This window comes from Abrus precatorius, unplaced genomic scaffold, assembly GCF_003935025.1.
Source record: "Abrus precatorius isolate BTA unplaced genomic scaffold, Abrus_2018 Scaffold2, whole genome shotgun sequence".
In the NCBI taxonomy this organism is placed as follows: domain Eukaryota; kingdom Viridiplantae; phylum Streptophyta; class Magnoliopsida; order Fabales; family Fabaceae; genus Abrus; species Abrus precatorius.
In genome coordinates this window covers 5926657-5946533 of record NW_020874362.1, presented here as the reverse complement: position 1 = coordinate 5946533, position 19877 = coordinate 5926657, and the positions used below count along the sequence as shown (strand labels likewise).

At 32.2% G+C, this 19877-nt stretch overlaps 2 protein-coding genes across 2 annotated transcripts; both read right to left on the bottom strand.

Moving 5' to 3' along the window:
- Window positions 1-1934: 1934 nt before the first annotated feature.
- Window positions 1935-3547, bottom strand: LOC113858801 (peroxidase 72-like). The gene is made up of 4 exons (XM_027491557.1): window positions 3280-3547; window positions 2933-3124; window positions 2676-2841; window positions 1935-2450 (listed from the first exon to the last, which is right to left on the bottom strand). The coding sequence occupies exons 1-4, from the start codon at window positions 3502-3504 to the stop codon at window positions 2038-2040; spliced, it is 996 nt and encodes a 331-aa protein (XP_027347358.1). The 5' UTR covers window positions 3505-3547; the 3' UTR covers window positions 1935-2037.
- A 3658-nt stretch (window positions 3548-7205) lies between these two features.
- On the bottom strand, window positions 7206-18522 carry LOC113858198. The gene is made up of 17 exons (XM_027490714.1): window positions 18219-18522; window positions 18021-18112; window positions 17790-17828; window positions 17627-17683; window positions 16480-16554; window positions 15701-15766; window positions 15335-15377; window positions 14948-14993; window positions 11202-11295; window positions 10278-10330; window positions 10058-10142; window positions 9872-9974; window positions 9697-9789; window positions 9081-9147; window positions 8816-8882; window positions 8653-8706; window positions 7206-7562 (listed from the first exon to the last, which is right to left on the bottom strand). The coding sequence occupies exons 1-17, from the start codon at window positions 18253-18255 to the stop codon at window positions 7425-7427; spliced, it is 1209 nt and encodes a 402-aa protein (XP_027346515.1). The 5' UTR covers window positions 18256-18522; the 3' UTR covers window positions 7206-7424.
- Window positions 18523-19877: the final 1355 nt, after the last annotated feature.

Sequence of the window (19877 nt, the reverse complement as noted above, 5' to 3'; positions counted from 1 at the left end):
TGTAATATGTTGAATATGTTGTTATTTATATAATTGATATATTTACTTTAAGAATGATAAAGAGCGTGTTTAATTTGTCACCTAATGCCTTGATGCAGATGTTGTTATTTTAATTAGACTTGACATTGGATGTGGTATGATGAATTTCGGTTGTAGAAATATGAATTTTTTTTTACTCCTATGTATGTATTTTTTATTGCATATCACAGATACCATTCATTAGAGGGACATATGTTTGTGTATGATGGACAAATATACGTCTGACTATTAATATCATTTCACCATGAAATATGAAGATGATTTTGTTTAATAACTGCCAATTACTTTCAATTTCAAGAGATGATTGAACTTTAGTTGCAAAATTAGCATAACAGTGTTGATTGCATATATTTAACTCCTTCTGAATTTTCTTTAATTGTAGTCATGCCTTTATTTTATATTGTAATATAATGGTTATAAGTGGATAATGACATACGTTAACTATCAAAATCAGGTCAAACATCCACCACATGTAGAACTGATGCTTTTTTAAATATAGCTCGCCACTTTTTGCATTGGCTTTGTAGGTAACTGATGTTCAAACTTATTTTTCCAATATGTCACTTTCAACATCTGATTTTTAATAGACCCAATGTACATATATATGACCCATATATATCCAAATTTTCTAAGTTGAATCTTCACAACTCTATGTTGTTATTCTCTTTAACCTTACTTCATTTTACTGGACAAAGTTGTATAAATTGGTCTTTTCGCATTTCAATTTAGGATAAAAAGTTCTACAATTTACTACTAATCTTTTATGACCTTATATTGAATGACGAAAAAAACCCTAAAAATAAATGAAAACAACAATATAATACTGAAGACGAAGAAAACAAGATGACAAACATCAATGAGAAGAAAAGAAAGAAAATACAAAAAAGAAATAGAAACATGAAATTACCAATTTATCCTTTCATAAATCTAACTTGAATAACTGATATCATATAATTCATTCTTAACCATTCGATTAAAATAAACAGTCCATAATATATGATAGCTTTTGTAAAAATTTTCTTTCTTTTACTTTTTGCAAAAGAAGGAAGGATATTATAATCCAATCAAGCAAAAAATAAAAACCAGAAGTTTCACCACTTTGAGAGAATCCGTATATTAGTACTAAATATAGATAGACTCTATCAGAAGCAAAACATGTAACATTATATTTATAGTTAATGTATCGCACGACTTTGAGGAAAATGTTTTTCGAAACAATAAAGTTCTGAGAAATTTTTTTAAAAAATTGTCACACAAGAAATGGCGGGTCAACAATATTTTAGTGTTTAACGGTATTAGTTTCTGAAGGTTACGATATTTTGAAAATATAAAAACTTTAAGACAAAATTTAGATGAAGAAATTTAGGTTTCTATAGTATTAATTTTTAATCAAAATTTTAGTTCTATTTGGATAAAAGTTTCATATTTCATGTTAACGAAAGTTGTTGAAGTGAAACTCTAATTTTTACTGAAAAACAATAAAAAAAATTTATTGAAAATTGTATTACAAGTTTTGAAATTATAAAGACTTAACTGAAAACTTGGGTGATATTGTAAAACCTACCGATAAATTAAAAATATATAATCTATAATATTGAACAAAAAATTAATGATGTTAAGTTTTCATATTATAAATAATTAAAATTTTAAAATGCAACAACTTAATTAAAAGTTAAATGAAATTGTAATAACGTAAAAGTTAATTTAACCTATTTTTTAATGAAAAAAAAGTTATAATGCGGCAGTTTGATTTTGCTTCTCAAACGGTGGAGTGACGACAAATAATCACTTCATCATAGATATATTGTAATACATAAATTTCATGAAACAAACACAAGAATGTTACCTAATGCCTAAACGACACCCTCCCACACTAGCAATGACTTCACGGTCAACTCATCATGAAAAAGAACAGCTTTTATTATTTTGGGCACAAACAAAAGAAACACATAAATAAAATGTGGTCACATGACAGTAAATGGCAATGATATTGCCTCATCAAGTGTTAATCTTTCTGCAGGTCTTTCTGATCTCTCCCCTTGAACCTGTCAAAGGGGATATGTTTCCCATCTTGATCATGGACTTGGCAAATTGTTCAAAGAAAAGATCATTTCTTTCAGCATACAACTTCACTAACTCTGCTGATTCTTGGTTCTTTGTGAAGAGAACTTCATCAGAGTTTAACAGACCCTTGTAAGCCAAAAGGTTCTTGAAGTAGCTGTTGTCAAATGTTGTTGGGGTGACATAGTCTAGGAAAAATAGATTCTGATCACCCCCAGATTTTGGACACCTAGGACGCAACTCAGCAGCATAGTTTTGGTCAAGAGTGAAATCTGGTTCACCATTGCCACTTTGGTTGTAGAGTCTTTGCCTAAAGCTGGTGCACCTGGAGTCTCCTATTGTATGGCTCCCTATAGCAATTGCACAAAAATACTTATAATGCTGCTATTTGAGTAAAATGCAAGCGATACTAAAATTTGGAGAAAAGTTTCGATAACTTTGACTCAGGGTGGTGCATGAAAAATGAGTATAAGATCAACATAAAATTGGATGATTATGCCAATTAAAATTTACCCATAAATCAATCATGTTTTATGAACACAAAAACTAGAAATAGACAAGTTTAAGGAGTGTACCAGATAGAGCAACTAGATCAATAAGGTCAAGCCCCTGCAGCTTGAATTTTGTTAGGATGGTTTGGAATGTGTTGTTTGGGGCTGGAATGTTGTTGTTGGAGCCACTTATGCTTGCTCCAAGAGAGTCCCTTCTGCCTAAAGGTACTTCCCAGTTTGGTCCACCAGTCTATAACATAAAAGTGATTGTGAATCAGGGTTGAGAAAAATGACAATGCGAGTCTCGAGAGTGAAAGGTTAAGAGACAAGGAAATGCTTACAAGAACAGTTGAATCTCTTGCAGCTAGAGCCAAGATATCAGCACAAGACACTGTATAAGGGCATTCTTGTTCTAGTGCGGCCTTAATTTCATCAATGACTTCAAATCCTCTAGCTGAATTACGGTTAGGATTTGACCCCTTCTCACTAATAATGCTTCCGCTGCTATCTAACAACAATGAAGCATCACAACCCTGCAAAACATCGACTTAGAATTAAGCATTTGAAAAAACAACTCCATATAATACATTAACACTATTAACCAATAAGACTAATGTCACATAGCTATGAAATACTAATAATTTGCTGCTCTTATGCACTGAATGACAAAGTTGTTTGTAGGACGTACCTTTACAAAACAGTCATGAAAATGAAGTCTTAGAAGTGAAGCAGCCATTCGGGGTTCTTCAGCAACAACCTTTGTAAGGATGGACTTAACAATTTCCTGAGCTTGTGGGCATGAATAGTCATAAAATTGAGGGTAGAGGTAACCCCCCAGCATCTTGCTACATAGGCACAAAGGAGCAAAGGCTAGCAAAAAAAGAAGCATGAGAATGCTCATAGACTTGGCCATTGTTGATTTTTCAATATCGCTTCGAAGAACAGGAAATACAGAAGAGTGGTTGAAGAGAAGTTTTCAAACTCTGTTGCATGAGTGCTGTGATTGGGAATGGTATTTATAGAGAAGAACTAGGCGGCAAATTATTGCATTACAGTAAAGGAGCAGGGAGAAGGAACGAAAAAAGTTGGAGCTGGTAGCTAACCAATTTCCAAATCAAGATAAACATGGAAGAAAACATGGAGTAAGTAGCTTTCTTATAAAAAAATTTAACTGGTCTGAATACTTCAAATAATATCAAAATTTATTATATAATATTATGGATTTAATCTTATGGTATGCGTTCATGTTACTTGGGGGGGGGGGGGGGGGGGGTTGGAATCAGCCCTTTTGAAAATTATAGTTTGTTGGCATTTCTAAATTAAAACAAAAAATATGTAAGTTTTTTAGAAACTTGGGAAGGTGGCGAAAGCAACATTATGTGCTTCTACATATCACGTTTTTATTGGATTAACATAGTATTGTAAATAGTACATAAGAAATTTTCCTTTTTGTCGGCATGCTTAATAATCACTTGAACAAATAGTTGTGAAAGCAATTAGTTTTAAGCTTAAGCAAGCTAACAGAACAATAACATAAAGTAAACATGTTTGACATAGAAAATGCCCAAGTGTTGGACACTGTTCATTCATAAACGTTATCGTATTCTTACAGTTAAAGTTATATGCGAGTATACCTAACTGTTGGTATTTTATTTCTAGAACTGTATCAATTCTTTTTTTGTTATTTCATCTATCAATCTTTTGCTTTACATTAGGCTACATGGATCAAACCTAATTGCATTTTTTAGATTAACTTTCTTTTACATTTATGGTCATACAAAACAACATAAAATAAGAAATAATTGTATATATAAAAAATAAATAATCTTTATTGAGAAAAAGATAGGAAAAAATCGATTAAAATGATTTAGAAATGTGAAAAACAAAATATCCCTTAAAAGCTGGTTGATTGTATGGCGTTTATCCTTGAGAAAAAGAATAAACGGTGTTTCAAAATAACCTTAAAAGAAATTCCTAAAACAATTATAATAAATAATATTTCTAAAAATTTTAATTTTTAACAAAGATATGACTTTATTGTTATTCCTTTTTCAATAGAAAGTTCTTGGCTTGTACATTTTTACAGTACAACCTTGAGGCCAAAGACTAATTGCTTTTCAATAAGCCTACTCAATTATAGTTTTGGTGCTTCGCTAGCACTTAGCTTAGTCCTGAGTCTATACTTCCAGATAAATATGACATTATCAATTACCAGCTTGGTCAATCTGCAGGTTTTGTTGTATTTTTTTTTCAGAAAGCTTCCGCAAAAGTTAAGGTTGACTCACCTGCTCAGTTGACTAAATCTTATGTAGCTTATCTCAAGTTATTGTTCTTACCAAAATAATTTTGCCATGGACGAAGGATACACAAGCCAGCTAAACTTATTCCGGGGATTAATGTTCAATATTCCCCCAAAGTAATTTTTTTTATGAACTTTTGTTATATCTTTTTAAATATCCTCTCAATAACTTTCCTACTATTAAATTAAAAGCATATGTATTACTTATCTTTAAAAATATTAAAAAAATTACTTTTTTTATTTAATTATTAAGAGAATTTGTAGGAAAAATATGTTAGAGGATTTAAAATTATGTTTTTGTTACCTTTTTGAGTTTTTGACACCCCCACACTATAAAGATGTAGTTGGCAGCTGCCCTGCTCGACCTCTCAATTTAATGGGAATGCTTTTTGACTTCAACACCTTCAACAATAGATCAATTATTTTGTATTTGTTTTGATGTATCTGTATACGAATGTTAAACAAAATTGGTAAGGGAATATTAGATAATTTTGTTATGCTATGTGCTGAAGGAATAGGTATGGTTGGATACCAACTCTATTTTTTCCGAATACTAGTCTAATCTTCAACTGGAGTTGTCTTCTTTTGGTTTAGCATTATATGCTTAGCTTTACTTACTTTATACTTAAAATTTGCCCTATACAGTGTATTCTATGACTACTTAAGAAAATAATAGCCTTTAGATTATAATATATGTGGTGCTAAAACGTTCAAAAGGTGTCCATTCAGGCTCATTTTAATCTTTTTTTACTACATGATAACTTATGCTTGAGCTCTTAAAACGATCCAAGTTTGAGTTATTAACAAATGCCAATCTGGCTCACCTTTTTAATCATTTAAGAAATTATTAACTCAACTTATCTGAAAAGATAAAAACAACTCAATAAGTGAAAAACAAAATACAAAATGCGATTTAAAATATTTAACGTAGGTTGTTTTTCCCTTCCAATCTATCCTTTATTTTGACTGGGAAAAAATTATTTCGTATATATCCTATAAATTTAATAAATTAACCATTACAAACAACTAAAAACCACTAACCAAAACTAGAATGATTAATATTAACCATAAACCGCAAATGAATTGATAAGATGAAACAAAGAGTAAAAGAGAAATTATAGTTGTGTTGCATGCTATTGTTCTCGTCGTGGTTGTTTCTTCCCTTATGCTTTGCTACATTGATAAAGACTCCAATATCAATTATCCATCACACAAAGCATAAATGAGAAAAAAGCACAAAACCAGTGAGACAGATTGTTGAAAGAACATTGGATGTACACAGCTTGTTGGACAAATGCTCACGTGCTTGTTTGATTTAAAATTGAGTTTTTAGGCGTTAAATATAATTGAAAAACATGCATAAATTAACACTGCTCACTAGCTCATTGACAAGGTGATAAGGGACTAATCAAGGACGAGCAAAGTTAGGGTGAGAGGCAAAGTCCTACTTTGGCTAGGGTTTTATAACTTTTGGGACTCAATGAATAGACGAACATCGTTACTTGGTGTATGACATTATGAAAATAACCAAAAAAGAAATAGAAAAATTTTAAACTTACTGGACAACCCGACTCAACTCAATTTTAGCTCAACCTAATCATAGATTAAGTAGGTCAAATCTATTATATATATATATATATATATATATATATATATAGTTGCCTCATGAGTTCAAAATCACTTTCCCGGCTCTAAATTAAGCTACAGTGTGATAAGAGTAGTTATTCAACTTAAAAAGTTGGTTGGATATGAATCGCACTTTTTTTTATATGATGTGTTTAAAGGGTGCACAATACACTTGATAAAATCATTGCAAAAGAAATAACAGTAGGATTTGGAGACCATAAATGCATATCATAAGCTATCGGAGCGCATGCTCGATACTGAACCTACACGACACCGACTAATCAATCTTTCGAAGTCTTACAATCACGTTTGATAAGAATTGTTTTTCCTAAATCCAAAAGTGCTTTTTCTCGTCGTAGCCAAGAAAACAAATAAAATAAGGTCTCCCACTGATACTATCCATTACACCGCAGTCAATTTTGTTTCCAACAGTATCATAATTGCAACTAACTTAAAAGCATCAAACACGATCAAGCATTATCTCATTAAGTGCATGTTTAGCTTGGATTGTTATTGGAGATTTTTTTTTAAAAGAAAAAAACTATTTCAAGAAATTAATAAAGGAAAATGAAAATTTTAAAAACAATTGAATCAAACACGTACAAAAAGTTTTATATAATGTAATAAGTTAAATGGATGAAACAACAGGACTGAACTCTATTAAAACTCAATTTCAACAACATCCATCGAATGCAACGCAGCAACTTGATTCATGCTATAACTACCCTTTCTTTACTTCTAGATGTGAATTTATGTTTACAAAGAAATACATCAGACTGAGGCTACAAAATCCCCCTAATAAGAGTTGGTCCAAGAAAACATATTTGGCAGAAGAAAATATAAAAAATTAGATAAAATGGTGGCAGACTGTCAGTAAACAAAGGGAAAAAAGTGAGTGGCGGTACACATTACATGGAGCCATATTTTCTTTCTGGTGGTCTCCATGCACCTTGAGCGGGAGCAGGAGGGCGTTCCCAAGAGGTTTCGCTGGCAACGGCTCTGTTGATATCTTCTGGCCGTGAGTAGCCTTGCCCAGCTCCACTAACCTATTTTCATGACACATTCAACAAATCTTAGATATGCAAATGAGGAAGTAGACAGCCCTACTAAACGAACTCACAAATCACTATTCAATTTATTTTGACATGCAAAGTCCCATGACATTTCATTTCTTTTAACTATTTTGAAAAAAAAAAAAAAAACACTACAAAATTTAGGAACAAACCCATGATGCATCTAAAATTATAAGCAGTGATGCTAGTAACACTATTATTTAGCGAATTCGATGGGTAATACTAAAAAACGGGTCACAACTTGTTCGTTATTTTCCTAGGCTATTATTAGCTAGACACTTCACCCAATAATATAATCTGTTGGGAATGATGTGTCAAAGCTTGTGTTTTTAGCATTACTACTATTATATCTAATGCCGACTGCACCTTCTACATATTTAAATTTTTTCAAAATAAACAATCCCACTTCTTAATTTCAGCTTAAACATAACTCTGCCTTTAATGAAGAGAACATGGGAGGTGTTACTTTTAGTTCCTGCTAACAATGTTCTAAGGACACTAGTTAAGAAATCAATAAATAAAATTTTTTTATTGAAAATTACAGTAGGGCTGCATTCAAAATCACAGTGTGGGGTATTGTTGGTAACAATTTTCCATGAAAACTTTCCATTTTTTATTCCTTAAGTAGTATCCAAAGGTCACTTGTTAGCATTCTTCTTATTTTTATTCACATTTTGTCCATAAAGCTGCAAAAACTTTGCTTTTTATTCAAAATTCAAATGTCTTCCCAATTAGACCAATAAAATATTTAGGGCAATAAATATAAAAATTAAAACTAATTTAAGAATCTAAGCCAATATTCACTCTATTCTTATTTCTCTACAAAAGTTTTTACTCCCATCCAATTTTCTAATACTTAGCATATGCTTGAAATTTCTTAAATCCATGGTATCAAAGTTTAGCAGGGGACGTCCAATATTTAGTTTAATCAAACAAAGACCTAATAAGACTAATTTGTGGACTATTAACATAGACCTAATATATCATGAAGTTCAAAATTAAACCATTATTAGTCAACAGTTCCATTGAAACAATAAACATTAGTAAGGAGTTCGGAACTTACAGTCTCTAAACATGCAGATAGGATTGTCATGCCAGGCAATGCGTCAATTCCACGCTGCAAAAGGTTTACACAGTGGAAATATAAGATCTATGTGCTATAAGCAATGACAGAACAGATATTTGCATCTTATGCTTGCAACTCGCAAGTTAAAGAAAAATCTGACCTGCCGTTCCACTTTTGTCTTGTAAATGAAACCTCCACAACAAAAGAGCGTTGAAGCGACAAAGAATCTGCCCAATAACATTTTCCCATAAATTGAATATGCATAGGAAAGAATATGGAAACACTGACATGTGTATATAACAAGACAACGAGAATTCATTGAAGTTTTATGAACATAGTATTTCAGCTCAGCTCCTAATGCTAGGTTTTAACCTTTACTTGGCATAATAAAATCCTGAATTAAATATAAGAGAAAGTTTCTATACATGCAAGATAGCACTCCAAATATTGCCCATCCTCTTGTGCTACCTCCCCTTTGATTCTGTATATAGTCTGCAAAAATGAATAAACAGAGCTATCCCTTCATTCAACTGTAATGGAAGAAATGATAGAATAATGATTTTAAGAAATAAAAATAGGATAAAATCACACCAGATTAAAAAAATTATAGCAATTCCTTGCTGTCTCAAAGTTCAGAAACTCCTAAAGAGACTATCTCTGTCCAGAAAACTACCAAACACATAACTGTCCCACATTTTCCCCACACAAATACCTACGAAAATACAAAATTATTTCCTGCAGAAACTGTCACATGGCAGTTATTAAAACATGACAGATATTTCCTATCATGGCAGTTATTAAAACTGTAGTAATAATTAAAACTAAGTTCTATACTTCCTAGAATAAACCCTCCACAGTCCAAACAATTGGTCTCTGTGGGTGGTTGTTTGATGCCTTATCAGATAGTTAAAAGAAAAAGAAAATGGTAACACCATTAGCACAATCCCGACACTTGTTCAGTCTTCCTATTAAATAAATACATATAAAGGGCAAGAGGAATAGTAGTAGAATTTATATTTTCTGGGTGTGTTAGTATCTCACCACACATTTTTGTAAGCACAAATTGAATTGGCTCATAACCCTCAATTGGGATTGTGATATTAACTTCATATGGGGTATGGTGGGCTATCTCACCTGGAAAAGTGTTGAAACGTTAAAAGTTTAACAAGGAAAACTCAGTAGGAAACTTTTGCTTCTATGATAAGTGGTACCGTACATCTCCAATCAACAATCAACATTGTAGGTGACAATGTTGTAGGAGGCTTCCCTTCAGCAGCAGATCCAGACACTCTAACATCTAAGCCCTTATCTGGAAGAACCTAATTAGCAGCAGTCAACAATGGTCATGTCCTGAGGAAAGCCAAAAACAGTTCCCCAGAGACTAAATCAATGAGAAAAGTACCTTCAAAATAGGTTTTTGAACCAGGGAAGAAAGTGAGGCAACTGCAGTCATAAACAGGACTAACTGAGTTTGCCCTGTTTCAAAGCTGTAAAAAGCATATATAACACATTATTTGTAACAATTGAAGGAAATCTTGGATAAGTGAAATACTACAACTGAAAACAGAAGAATAAAATGTCAATGATCAACTGCAAGACGTGACAACAGCATCAATCCTGACCTAAAATCAAGTTGGGGTTTCTCAAAACCAAATTGAGTCATGCCATTATAAACCTACAATTCCACAACACGAATAAATTTAGCATTATAATTCAATTGAATAAACCCACATTTTGGTTGGTCCTTGAAAGAATTTCAGAAAATAAATTTGGTCCTCAAAAGGACATTACATCAATTTGGTCCTTGAAAAATATTAGACATCAAAACAGTCTAAAGGTTACCGTTTACTGGGAACAAATTGAACTTATTCAGGTAGCATTTGGCATGTAAACAACACAGAATAGAACATGACAATGATGTTCTATATGTGTTTGGTTAACTTCAAGATTGAATGATTTACTGATCATCACAAGATAAAATATCAGAAAAGCAATTAAATGAATAACCTGAAATACTGAACAAGAAATTGGAAAATAATGCAACCAGACTGGAGAATGCAATGAAGACAGAAGGGCAACATGCCAGACTGCAATGGAGAAAGGAACCAGTGTGCAACTGAGAGAGATATGGAATGCTTGATGGTAATTTTGTCAATAAAAAATGGATAACAGAAAGGGTTTGTTCTATTCTTCTTCGTTCCACCCTTTTCAATGGAATCAGAGTTCTGCTCCTGCTCTTTAATTCCTAGGTTTTGTGTTGTTACTTGTAACCTGTTCTATTTTCAAAATACAATAAACATGGAATAGAACCCATATGTTATGTTCTGTTCCATTCCAACTTATCTACCAAATGCTACCTCAATGACCAAAATTTTTCCTTTGAAGACCAATTTGATGTCAATGAAATTATGAGAAGTAAATTGATGTTCCAATAATCTAGTCAGAACTGAATTGGGGTTTCCTCTAATATCATTCCAGGAGTTACGTATAGTCTCTTAAAGCAAACAAATAAACACACATAAGTGCAAGTGATAGAAGCTGCTCACAAGTTCCCATGATCTTGGATGAAAACCAACAGTAAAGCCTTGAAATACTCGAGGGCCTGGTTCATTACACTGAATTGCAAGCTCAACTAAAACTCTGAGAGAAATCAAGATTGATGTAAATTTTACAATCCATATCATACTCTAACTGCAAACATGGTAAATCAAGAACAGTAATGAAATACACCATTTGTGAAAACAAGAAGACAATGGGCATAGCAATACTTTAAGAAACAAGCACCATAAAATCCTCAACAGATTTAAATCTGTTCTGAAGCAAATGGTTGAATGAAAATATTTCTATGCACACCATATGTTCTCTCCATTTTCATATTCAAAGAACTGAAATAAACTCTATTAATTACACACTAGCAATCTGGTAGGGGTGGCAATTTAATCCATTTATCCATTAAACATCCATGCATATATCCAACCAACTTATCCAATTGAAAAAATAAAAACAAATGAATGAGTTGGGTTGGATCATCATTTGTTATTCGATGAATAATGAACCATTGATAGTATTTTGTAATCCAGTAGGTTAAGTAATCCGAAGTCTATTAGTTGGAGAAAAGTCTTTAAAGAATTGATCCTAGACTGTATAGTGTTAAATATTAAAATTATTATAAAAATATTTTATAAAAAAATTAAATGGATGGGATGGAATTGTTGGATATCCATCCATAAAAAATTATTGACAAATGAGTTGGATAAATTTCTATTAAATAGGTTATGAATGGATTGAATATTTTAACACATTGTTTATGGATCAATGATTTATTTTTTACCCATCAATTATGATAGTACATGAGAGAATATTAGAGTAGCATCTTTAGTAAAACAAAATGACAAAAAATCGTCTAAGGGTGTCCAGTCATGTACAAAGAAAACCTTTGAAGGCACCAATAAAGAAAGTGAATTGCATGACTCTTAGTCTGATAAAGAGGAATCGAGGGAGACCTTAGACAAAGTTACTAAAAAGACCTTCTAATTAAGCAAATTTCTGAAAATTTGATTTATGACTGAATTTAATGGCATTATGTGATCCAAGTAGCCTAGTGAGATAAGGCTTTGTTGTTGTTGTAATCTGTTTGAATCCATTATAATTTGGTCTTTATATATATAGTCGCAATACAAATCAAGAGTAATTACAAAGAATAATTATAAATAATGATTCCTAATAACCATCTCAATGAGTCAATTATGACTAAGTGATGACTAACGTTACTAAACCTAGGCTTAACCCCAAAAGCTAACTCAAGGGAGAGGTTTGCTCAAGTCTTACAAGGAATACTATGACCATATTCTAGGCCACTGTGGGACATCTCCTCCTCATGCCTAGCACTCGACATTTGACATGTGAAGTTTGCAAGAGTAGACATTTGCTAGTAGCCTAAAATAAGGGCTGGATAAGCTTTGATCAAGGTTTTCTAACATCAGTATACTATTCCTACCTAGATCAAAAAGGGGAATAAAACATGTAAATCATGAATTCATGGGACTGTAGCATGAATTGTAAGATTCTACTTTAAATATAAAATAATATTTAAAAATATCTATGTTAAAAATAACTACAAACAGAAACAAAGTTGGGAAGTTCAGAACAAAGACATGTTATTCAAAGTAGAGAATACAGAACAATCAGGAGAGATGATTAGAGTAGGTTCAAAATGTTGGAAAAGAGAGAATCTCAGATGGAGTCACATGAGTGTATCAATGGGGGAGAAGAGAAATTAAGTAAAAGAATATGACAAAATGGAAACTTGTGAACAAAGAACACAAGAAGACATGAGAGAGAATTAAGTTGAAAGAGAGGGAAGAAGGCTTCTAGTCTGTCACCAAAGAGGAGTTCAGGGCAAAAAAAACTCACAAAAATGAGCTTTTAATATAGATGAGGGTTCTTTGGTGCAAGAAAGCAAAAAAGTTGAAAGTTTGGAAAGCAAAGAACCAACAGCTTGGAGAGAAGAAACAAAAACTTCAAAAACAACAATTGTTCAAGAAAAAGAACAAGAACCCACTAGAAATTTTGAACAACCAAATTTTATCCTACTATAAAGTTGGCTACATGGATCACACAATGCCATTGAAATTAGTCAAAAATCAAATTTACAAAAATTTAGTTAATCAAAATGTTTCTTTTAACAATTTTCTCTAAGGTTCTTTTGGGTCTCTCTTAACCCCTTTTTACTGGACTGAAGTTATACAATCCACCCTCTACACAAGTGTCTCTCCAAAGGTCTTATTTGCATGTGATCAAACCACTTTAACGATTTTCAATCATTTTTTTCACTTTAGGTGCTACCCTAATATTCTCCTATATATTATCATTTCTTATTATGTCTTTTCTTATGCAACCACTAATCCAACTTAACATTCTCATTTCTATCACTTTTACTTTTTTCTTGTATTGTTTATTTAAGGCTTAACATTCACTACTATATATGATAGTTGATTGTATATCAGAATGGTAAAACTTTCCTTTTAACTGGATATTTTACCACCATAAATAACTTCTGATGTCTTTTTCCACTTTAATCACTCAACTTGTATTCTATGATTAACATTTTCATTAATTTTTCTATCATTCTATATAATTTATCCTAAGTACCTGAATTTGACAATTTGTAGTAATATCATCTCGAATTTAACTTCCAATGCATGATCCTTATCTTGTTTTTTTGCTTAACTTACTAAAGATAAAAAAAAGAGGAAATCTAAAGGATCAATATCTTAATAAGTGAAAATTATAGGAATCAATCCTTCATGGAAAATAAGGGTCAACACCTTAATGAATTATAATTATAGGGCTAACATTTAATTGAAGAAAAAAATAGGGACCAATATCTTATATAGGAAGGACCAATTCTAACAAGGATCAATTAAAAAACACTAAAACCAAGTGGGTTAATTTCTCATTCATAGTAGTCAATAGTGGCTACTATTGCCTAGGAGCGGAGCAGCAGGTTGCCGCTATGAGGAGTTTGTAGCATTGTGTTTCAGTGGAGTGGCCATTGTGCTGCGATTAGCAACCAAATCATGGGAGAATCGCAGTCATAGCGGCTTCTATTTCATTCAACTTTGCCCTCCCTTTCTTATCGTTGGGCGACTTTAAATAGAGGTAATCTTGGGATTTCGGCCCCCATTTATATTTCTAATATCTTCCTTTTCCTCGTGAGCCCTAAGTTTTCATTCTTATCTCTCAGTTCTCTTTTCTCTGGTTCGTTCTTCTCCATCTTCGTTCTCTGCAACATTCTCTTGTTTCCAGTGTCCTTCATATCTGGCAAAGCTCCTAACGTGACTCAGATGACAAAACATCCGATGAACTTGCACATTTTCTAGTGATCAATTTTCAGTTTTTTATTTCTTTCTCTGTATTTATTTTCCTGCTCTGTTTTGGATATTAATTTTATATTAAGTATACTTAGAACTTCAAAATAGCAGTCATCCCATTATACACTATGCCATTACAGCATTTTTGGGTTGGCTGCTCCATGCTGCTATATGGGATTGACAATTATTTTCTCATTTAAACGAAAATGTAAATTAAATTGGGAAGGGGTGACAAAAGGATCTTCAAATTTACAATATTATTGCCTCCAAAGTTCCAACTTAAAGTAAAGAACACACTCTGTTTTGACTCCCAAAATTAACATTTCAAAATGCTAAATTGATAACAAAAATGGAGGGTTTTGACATTTTCATTTACAATAAAAATTGACAGCTGAGAACAGGGTAAAAGTATCAAAGACCTGCAGTTTGACTCATATGTGACATTACATATGCATCCAGGAAGACCTACAAGTAGAAAAAAGAAAAAAAAAAGTGATGTCTACTTGAAACAGGATATAAAATAGTTAAACCCATTTCAATATGACACAGTTTTATGATCAACATTCAACACCAAGGAGAAATTCTGCTTTGCATACATCACTCAATAATTTATTATTACCCACCTCAAATTTGTGCTTTTCTATTTTCAGAATTTTTTTATCGTACACATTTCAATAAATTGTGCTTCTAAACAACCCATAGTGATAGTCCACAAAAGAAAAGGAATTGAGAGTGGAAATAAATCAGGGTTGGGACATTGTGCATATTTCAAGTAGCCCAATATCTCAAAAGGTAAATGGTTATACCTTTACATTGTCCATTTAAACAATTCCCACATCTGATATCTACCTGGAAGAGATGAATGTAAAATGAGAAAGGTGCATGCACCACATAATAACACAAACATTAAAGAAGCCTAGACTTCTTACAACCAAAAAATTATGTATTAAACCAAAAAATCTTAGCCTGGTGGGCATCAATCATTTCTGTATGGTTGACAGTTAACTGCCCTAGATTCCATCACAGTCACACAGCTCCTACCCAGGAGCTTGTGCTAAGTCATACCGCATTTATTAATAGTAATTCCATCCATGTTCTGAGGTCTTGGGTCTAGTTGATTTAAACAAAAAAGAAAACACAAAAGTTTCAGAGTAGCACCAAGTCACACCAACCTGGGCTGTTCGTCCCATTTTGTCATAGCTTTGTTCACAACCCATCAGGTCACCATTATAAAACTCCTACACATTGTGAAAATGGCTTAGAAAGCAAGGAAGATTTTAAAGGAGAGAAAGGATGAGAAACAGGAGCAAAACGTAAAATGTCAAGTTGATACTCAATGTATTAGTCTAAGTGTCATGAGACTCTCTACCAATGCACTTACATACAGGTAGTACCAGTTAGTCAGTTACTCTCTCCTCGAGGCCCTTTTAGCTTCACACTGGTCACAAAGGAGATTACAACATTTTTTAAGGTCCCTTCTTTGAATATTAATTATTTTTGCAGTTTTAAAACTTATTCTTAAAATGAAAATACACTTATGTGACTAAAATTATAGTCAGTGTGCTCCTTGTACCATTTCTTCGCTCAACATTTTATTATTATTTCCACAAATTTAACATCGGGCAGAGATGTGTTTGACACCTCTAGGTATTCTTACTAGCAAAAGCTCAAATAGAAAACAGTGGAAGAAAAAAATATAAATTATAATAATTTCCTTCTGTTGGGAAGAATGTAAATAGGGTAACTTAGCTCTAAATATCATGTATTTATAGTAACTAGGGCAACGACAATCTTTGTATTTATGGCAATTCACCACACAGACTTCACCACATGTCACTTGTTTTTCTCCTCTTTTAACAAACTCCAAGAGGAATTGATGTATAAGAAGTGTCCTTACTCAAGGTATTTATTTCGTTGACCCAAAATATAGAATTAGTCAGAAGGAACTTACTTGAGTAAAGTCAGATTGGCCAGAACCAGCAATGAAGTAGTTGAACCTATCAAATCGGCCAAAATCAACATATCCCTAGATAGTTGTTTTGGGCATCAGCTAATGAAGTGAAGAAGATATTATATCAAAGAAAATAGGCATGCCTTATCAGATAAAGTTTGTGAAAAAATAAGAAACAAGTACACGGGAATAACTATTCACCACACAGACATGCATCTATGACTGGATTGAAATTCAAATTTAGGTCAATCTACATCAGATATAAGATCCACAGTTACTGTAGCTTAACCTACTTTTAAGTGTTTGAAAGTCATTATAAAATCACAGTATTGTTAAAACTTGAAACACTTGAGGCATTGTTTGAGAGTAAAATTTAGGAGGAAAAGGGAGGGGAGAAGGTTTATTTGATAGTAACCCTTATTTAAGAGTTTTTAAATGTGAGGGATAGTGTTTATAAAGCCTCCAAAACCTTCCATAAACCCATGTTTTTAAGTTCCTCCAAATTGGGATTTTTTTCATTTAATTCTCCTTCTCTCTCTCCCTTCCCTTCTCTTCCTTACCTCTCAAACTCTTTCTTTTTCCCCCTCCAAACTCCCAAAGAAAGCCTAAAGGAACTTCCTAAAAGATGTGTAAAGATTGTATAATCTTCCTAAAACCACTTAAAAGAGGAGGGGGTAGAGGAGAAAGAAATGGAAACAAATATACATCAGCTCAAAAGTGTCCTTATCCCTCTGCAATCTGTAAAAAATTCTCCCTCAAAAATCTAAGACTAGAAACACACAGAAATAACGAAAATTGGTATATTCTACCCTCAGTTTGATAAGAGAAGAAATGATAAATACGTTGAACACAGAGGCCTATCAGTTGAACATATAAGCAACTTGTAAGTCAATCATGTGGCATATCTGTAGCAATCTTTATAAGATTTATATTATTCCAGGCCAAGTTAAATGCGGTTTACAATTTACAAGACGATGCCTCAAGTGCTTGAAGTAGAATATACCAAGCGGATAAAACAAAAGCAAACAATGAGCATGCTCTTCATCAGATAACACAAAAACTACTCTACCACAAGCCAAAAAGCCGAAGGGAAAGAATTAGAGTATATAGTGAATAAAGTTCTAGAAAGCATGGTGACATGAATTACCGTTTGTGATCTACTCTCCACATCTTTGCAGAATCGTACGGCCAAGTCAGAACCTTGCTGCATCAGCTCAAATTGAATAATTTAGCAGCATATCTAGGCCTAAAATTGAACACATGAACAAAATCATTCCATATATAACATAATAACTGTTTGAGAGCATTACCTTCACATCATACTCAAAAAGGTAACCAATCCAGCTACTCTAATTAACCGGTTAAGTAAAAACAAGCTTCGTAAAAAAAATGAATCATACCATCAATTAATAACTGTTAAGTGTTAACAATCCCTATTATTATACTAAAACCTAAACCCATGAATTACCCATTTACAATTATTATTTTTAATATTATTATTAAAATGCAATGCCCAAGGAGCGTGTAGGATTGCAGGATACGAAATCAACAATCCGACTTGAATTGTTGAAGGCGTAGCAATTGGAACTCGGCATCGGAATTGAAGCGATCCATGGTGTCTGCAAAAGCACACCTGAAATACACCAAGAAGAAAACGACCATCACTGCGGTTTAATAATCAACCGTTTTGGTGACTGAAACCAACGATGAGACAGAGACGGAGAAAACGAATGGGCCACCTAGGCATAAAATGGTTGACGCTGCTGAAAGACGCATTTTTTGGGAGCGGGCGTTGCTTCAGATTTGAGGAACTCGATACAACACGACGTTAGTGAAAAGCTGAAAATCTGCATCTAGCAGTGGGCACTAGTAGGAAGAGTGGAAAACATGCGAAGTGACGAACGGAACGGCATGGAGACAATGCTGTCGTTTATTTGTCAGCTCCGAAACTCAGGCAACTCGATATGAACATGTCGTCCTTTCAGGGAATTTTCCTCACTGACGTTCTTCACCGTGATGTAAAAACAAACGCTATGTTTGGATTTCTAGATGAAACCAAAAATGAAAAAGGAAGGAAATAAATATAATAAAAGATAAATAAACTTTTAATATCTAATGTTTGTGATGGTACTTATGATATGAAGAAATCTTGCAGCCTTCTTATATCATTGTTCTAATATTTTTATATTAATAAATGTTTATATATTTTTAAAATAAACTAATAAATTTTATTATTTATCATATATATTTAATATAATATTAACAATATAATTATTTTACATATAAAAGATATAAAATGTCACTTTTTTTATAATTTAATTTTTCTAAATAAAAAATTATGTATATCAATTTTAATATAAAAATATTTTTAAATTAATTTATGTTGTTATAATACATTATATTCTTTCTCCTACTTTAATATAGTATATTTATATTATATTTTAATTTTTATAGAAATTTTTTTTATACATTATAACAATATTAGTTAAGAATGCTCAAAATTATCAATTGTAATATACCAATTCAAAAAATTATCCGATGTTTGTCTGCTGACTTTTTTGCACAAAAACATACAATTCAACAAATAAACATAGGATGAGTTAATATACTTAACTGAACAGTACCAATAATTAACTAAGAATGTTCATTACAAATGTCAAATCAAGCAATTAAAAAATTTGTCCAAATTGAAATAAAATAAAACTAGAAAGCACTAAATCAGTTTTGACCTGTTTCATCATACATCTCTCATTCATCATCGAAATTTTAGAATAAAATGTGAATATATCCAAGCAAAATGCAAATATAAATATGTGAAATAGCATAGAATTAACTTGTATATTTAACTAAATAGTACCAGTAATTAATAAAATAAGTACATGAGTTTAGACATATTTCGTTCTGTATCTCTATGTTATAGACAGATGACATTGGCTATATTTGCATGCATCAAATGTGAATAATGTTACATGTTACATGAGGGTAGCTTTACTTCATACACTAAATCTAGTGACACAAAATTTATGAGCACCAAGTGGATCATGTTAGTCTTACCTATATCAACAAATTCATCTATTATACATGAAAATTATCCGCAAATACAAAGCTACCAGTCAAGATAGAAGAAAAACACGTGGCTATAGAACATAGATTAAATTAAAAACAAATTAATATTTCTACTCACTTTCTGATGTGAAAATTCAACTTCTAAGTCTGTGATGTTTCCCTTGAAAGCCACATGCTTACACCACAAATCTTCACACATATCATTGGAATCTTGTTTAGAGTTGATGCAATTTTAAATTTCTATATCATTATACACAATCATAATTTATTTATACAAAAAATGGCATAAATGTTCAGGTGTATTCTAAACAGCAAAACACATCACATCATAA

Coding starts and splice junctions, on each gene's coding strand:
- LOC113858801 (XM_027491557.1), bottom strand. CDS start 3,504: ATGGCCAAGTCTATGAGCATTCTCATGCTTCTTTTTTTGCTAGCCTTT. Junction 2,842..2,932: donor CAAGAGATTCAACTGTTCTT/GTAAGCATTTCC, acceptor TTTATGTTATAG/ACTGGTGGACCAAACTGGGA. Junction 2,451..2,675: donor TGATCTAGTTGCTCTATCTG/GTACACTCCTTA, acceptor CAATTGCTATAG/GGAGCCATACAATAGGAGAC.
- LOC113858198 (XM_027490714.1), bottom strand. CDS start 18,255: ATGCGTCTTTCAGCAGCGTCAACCATTTTATGCCTAG. Junction 15,767..16,479: donor GCCAATCTGACTTTACTCAA/GTAAGTTCCTTC, acceptor CACAATGTGTAG/GAGTTTTATAATGGTGACCT. Junction 7,563..8,652: donor TATCTGCATGTTTAGAGACT/GTAAGTTCCGAA, acceptor TCATGAAAATAG/GTTAGTGGAGCTGGGCAAGG.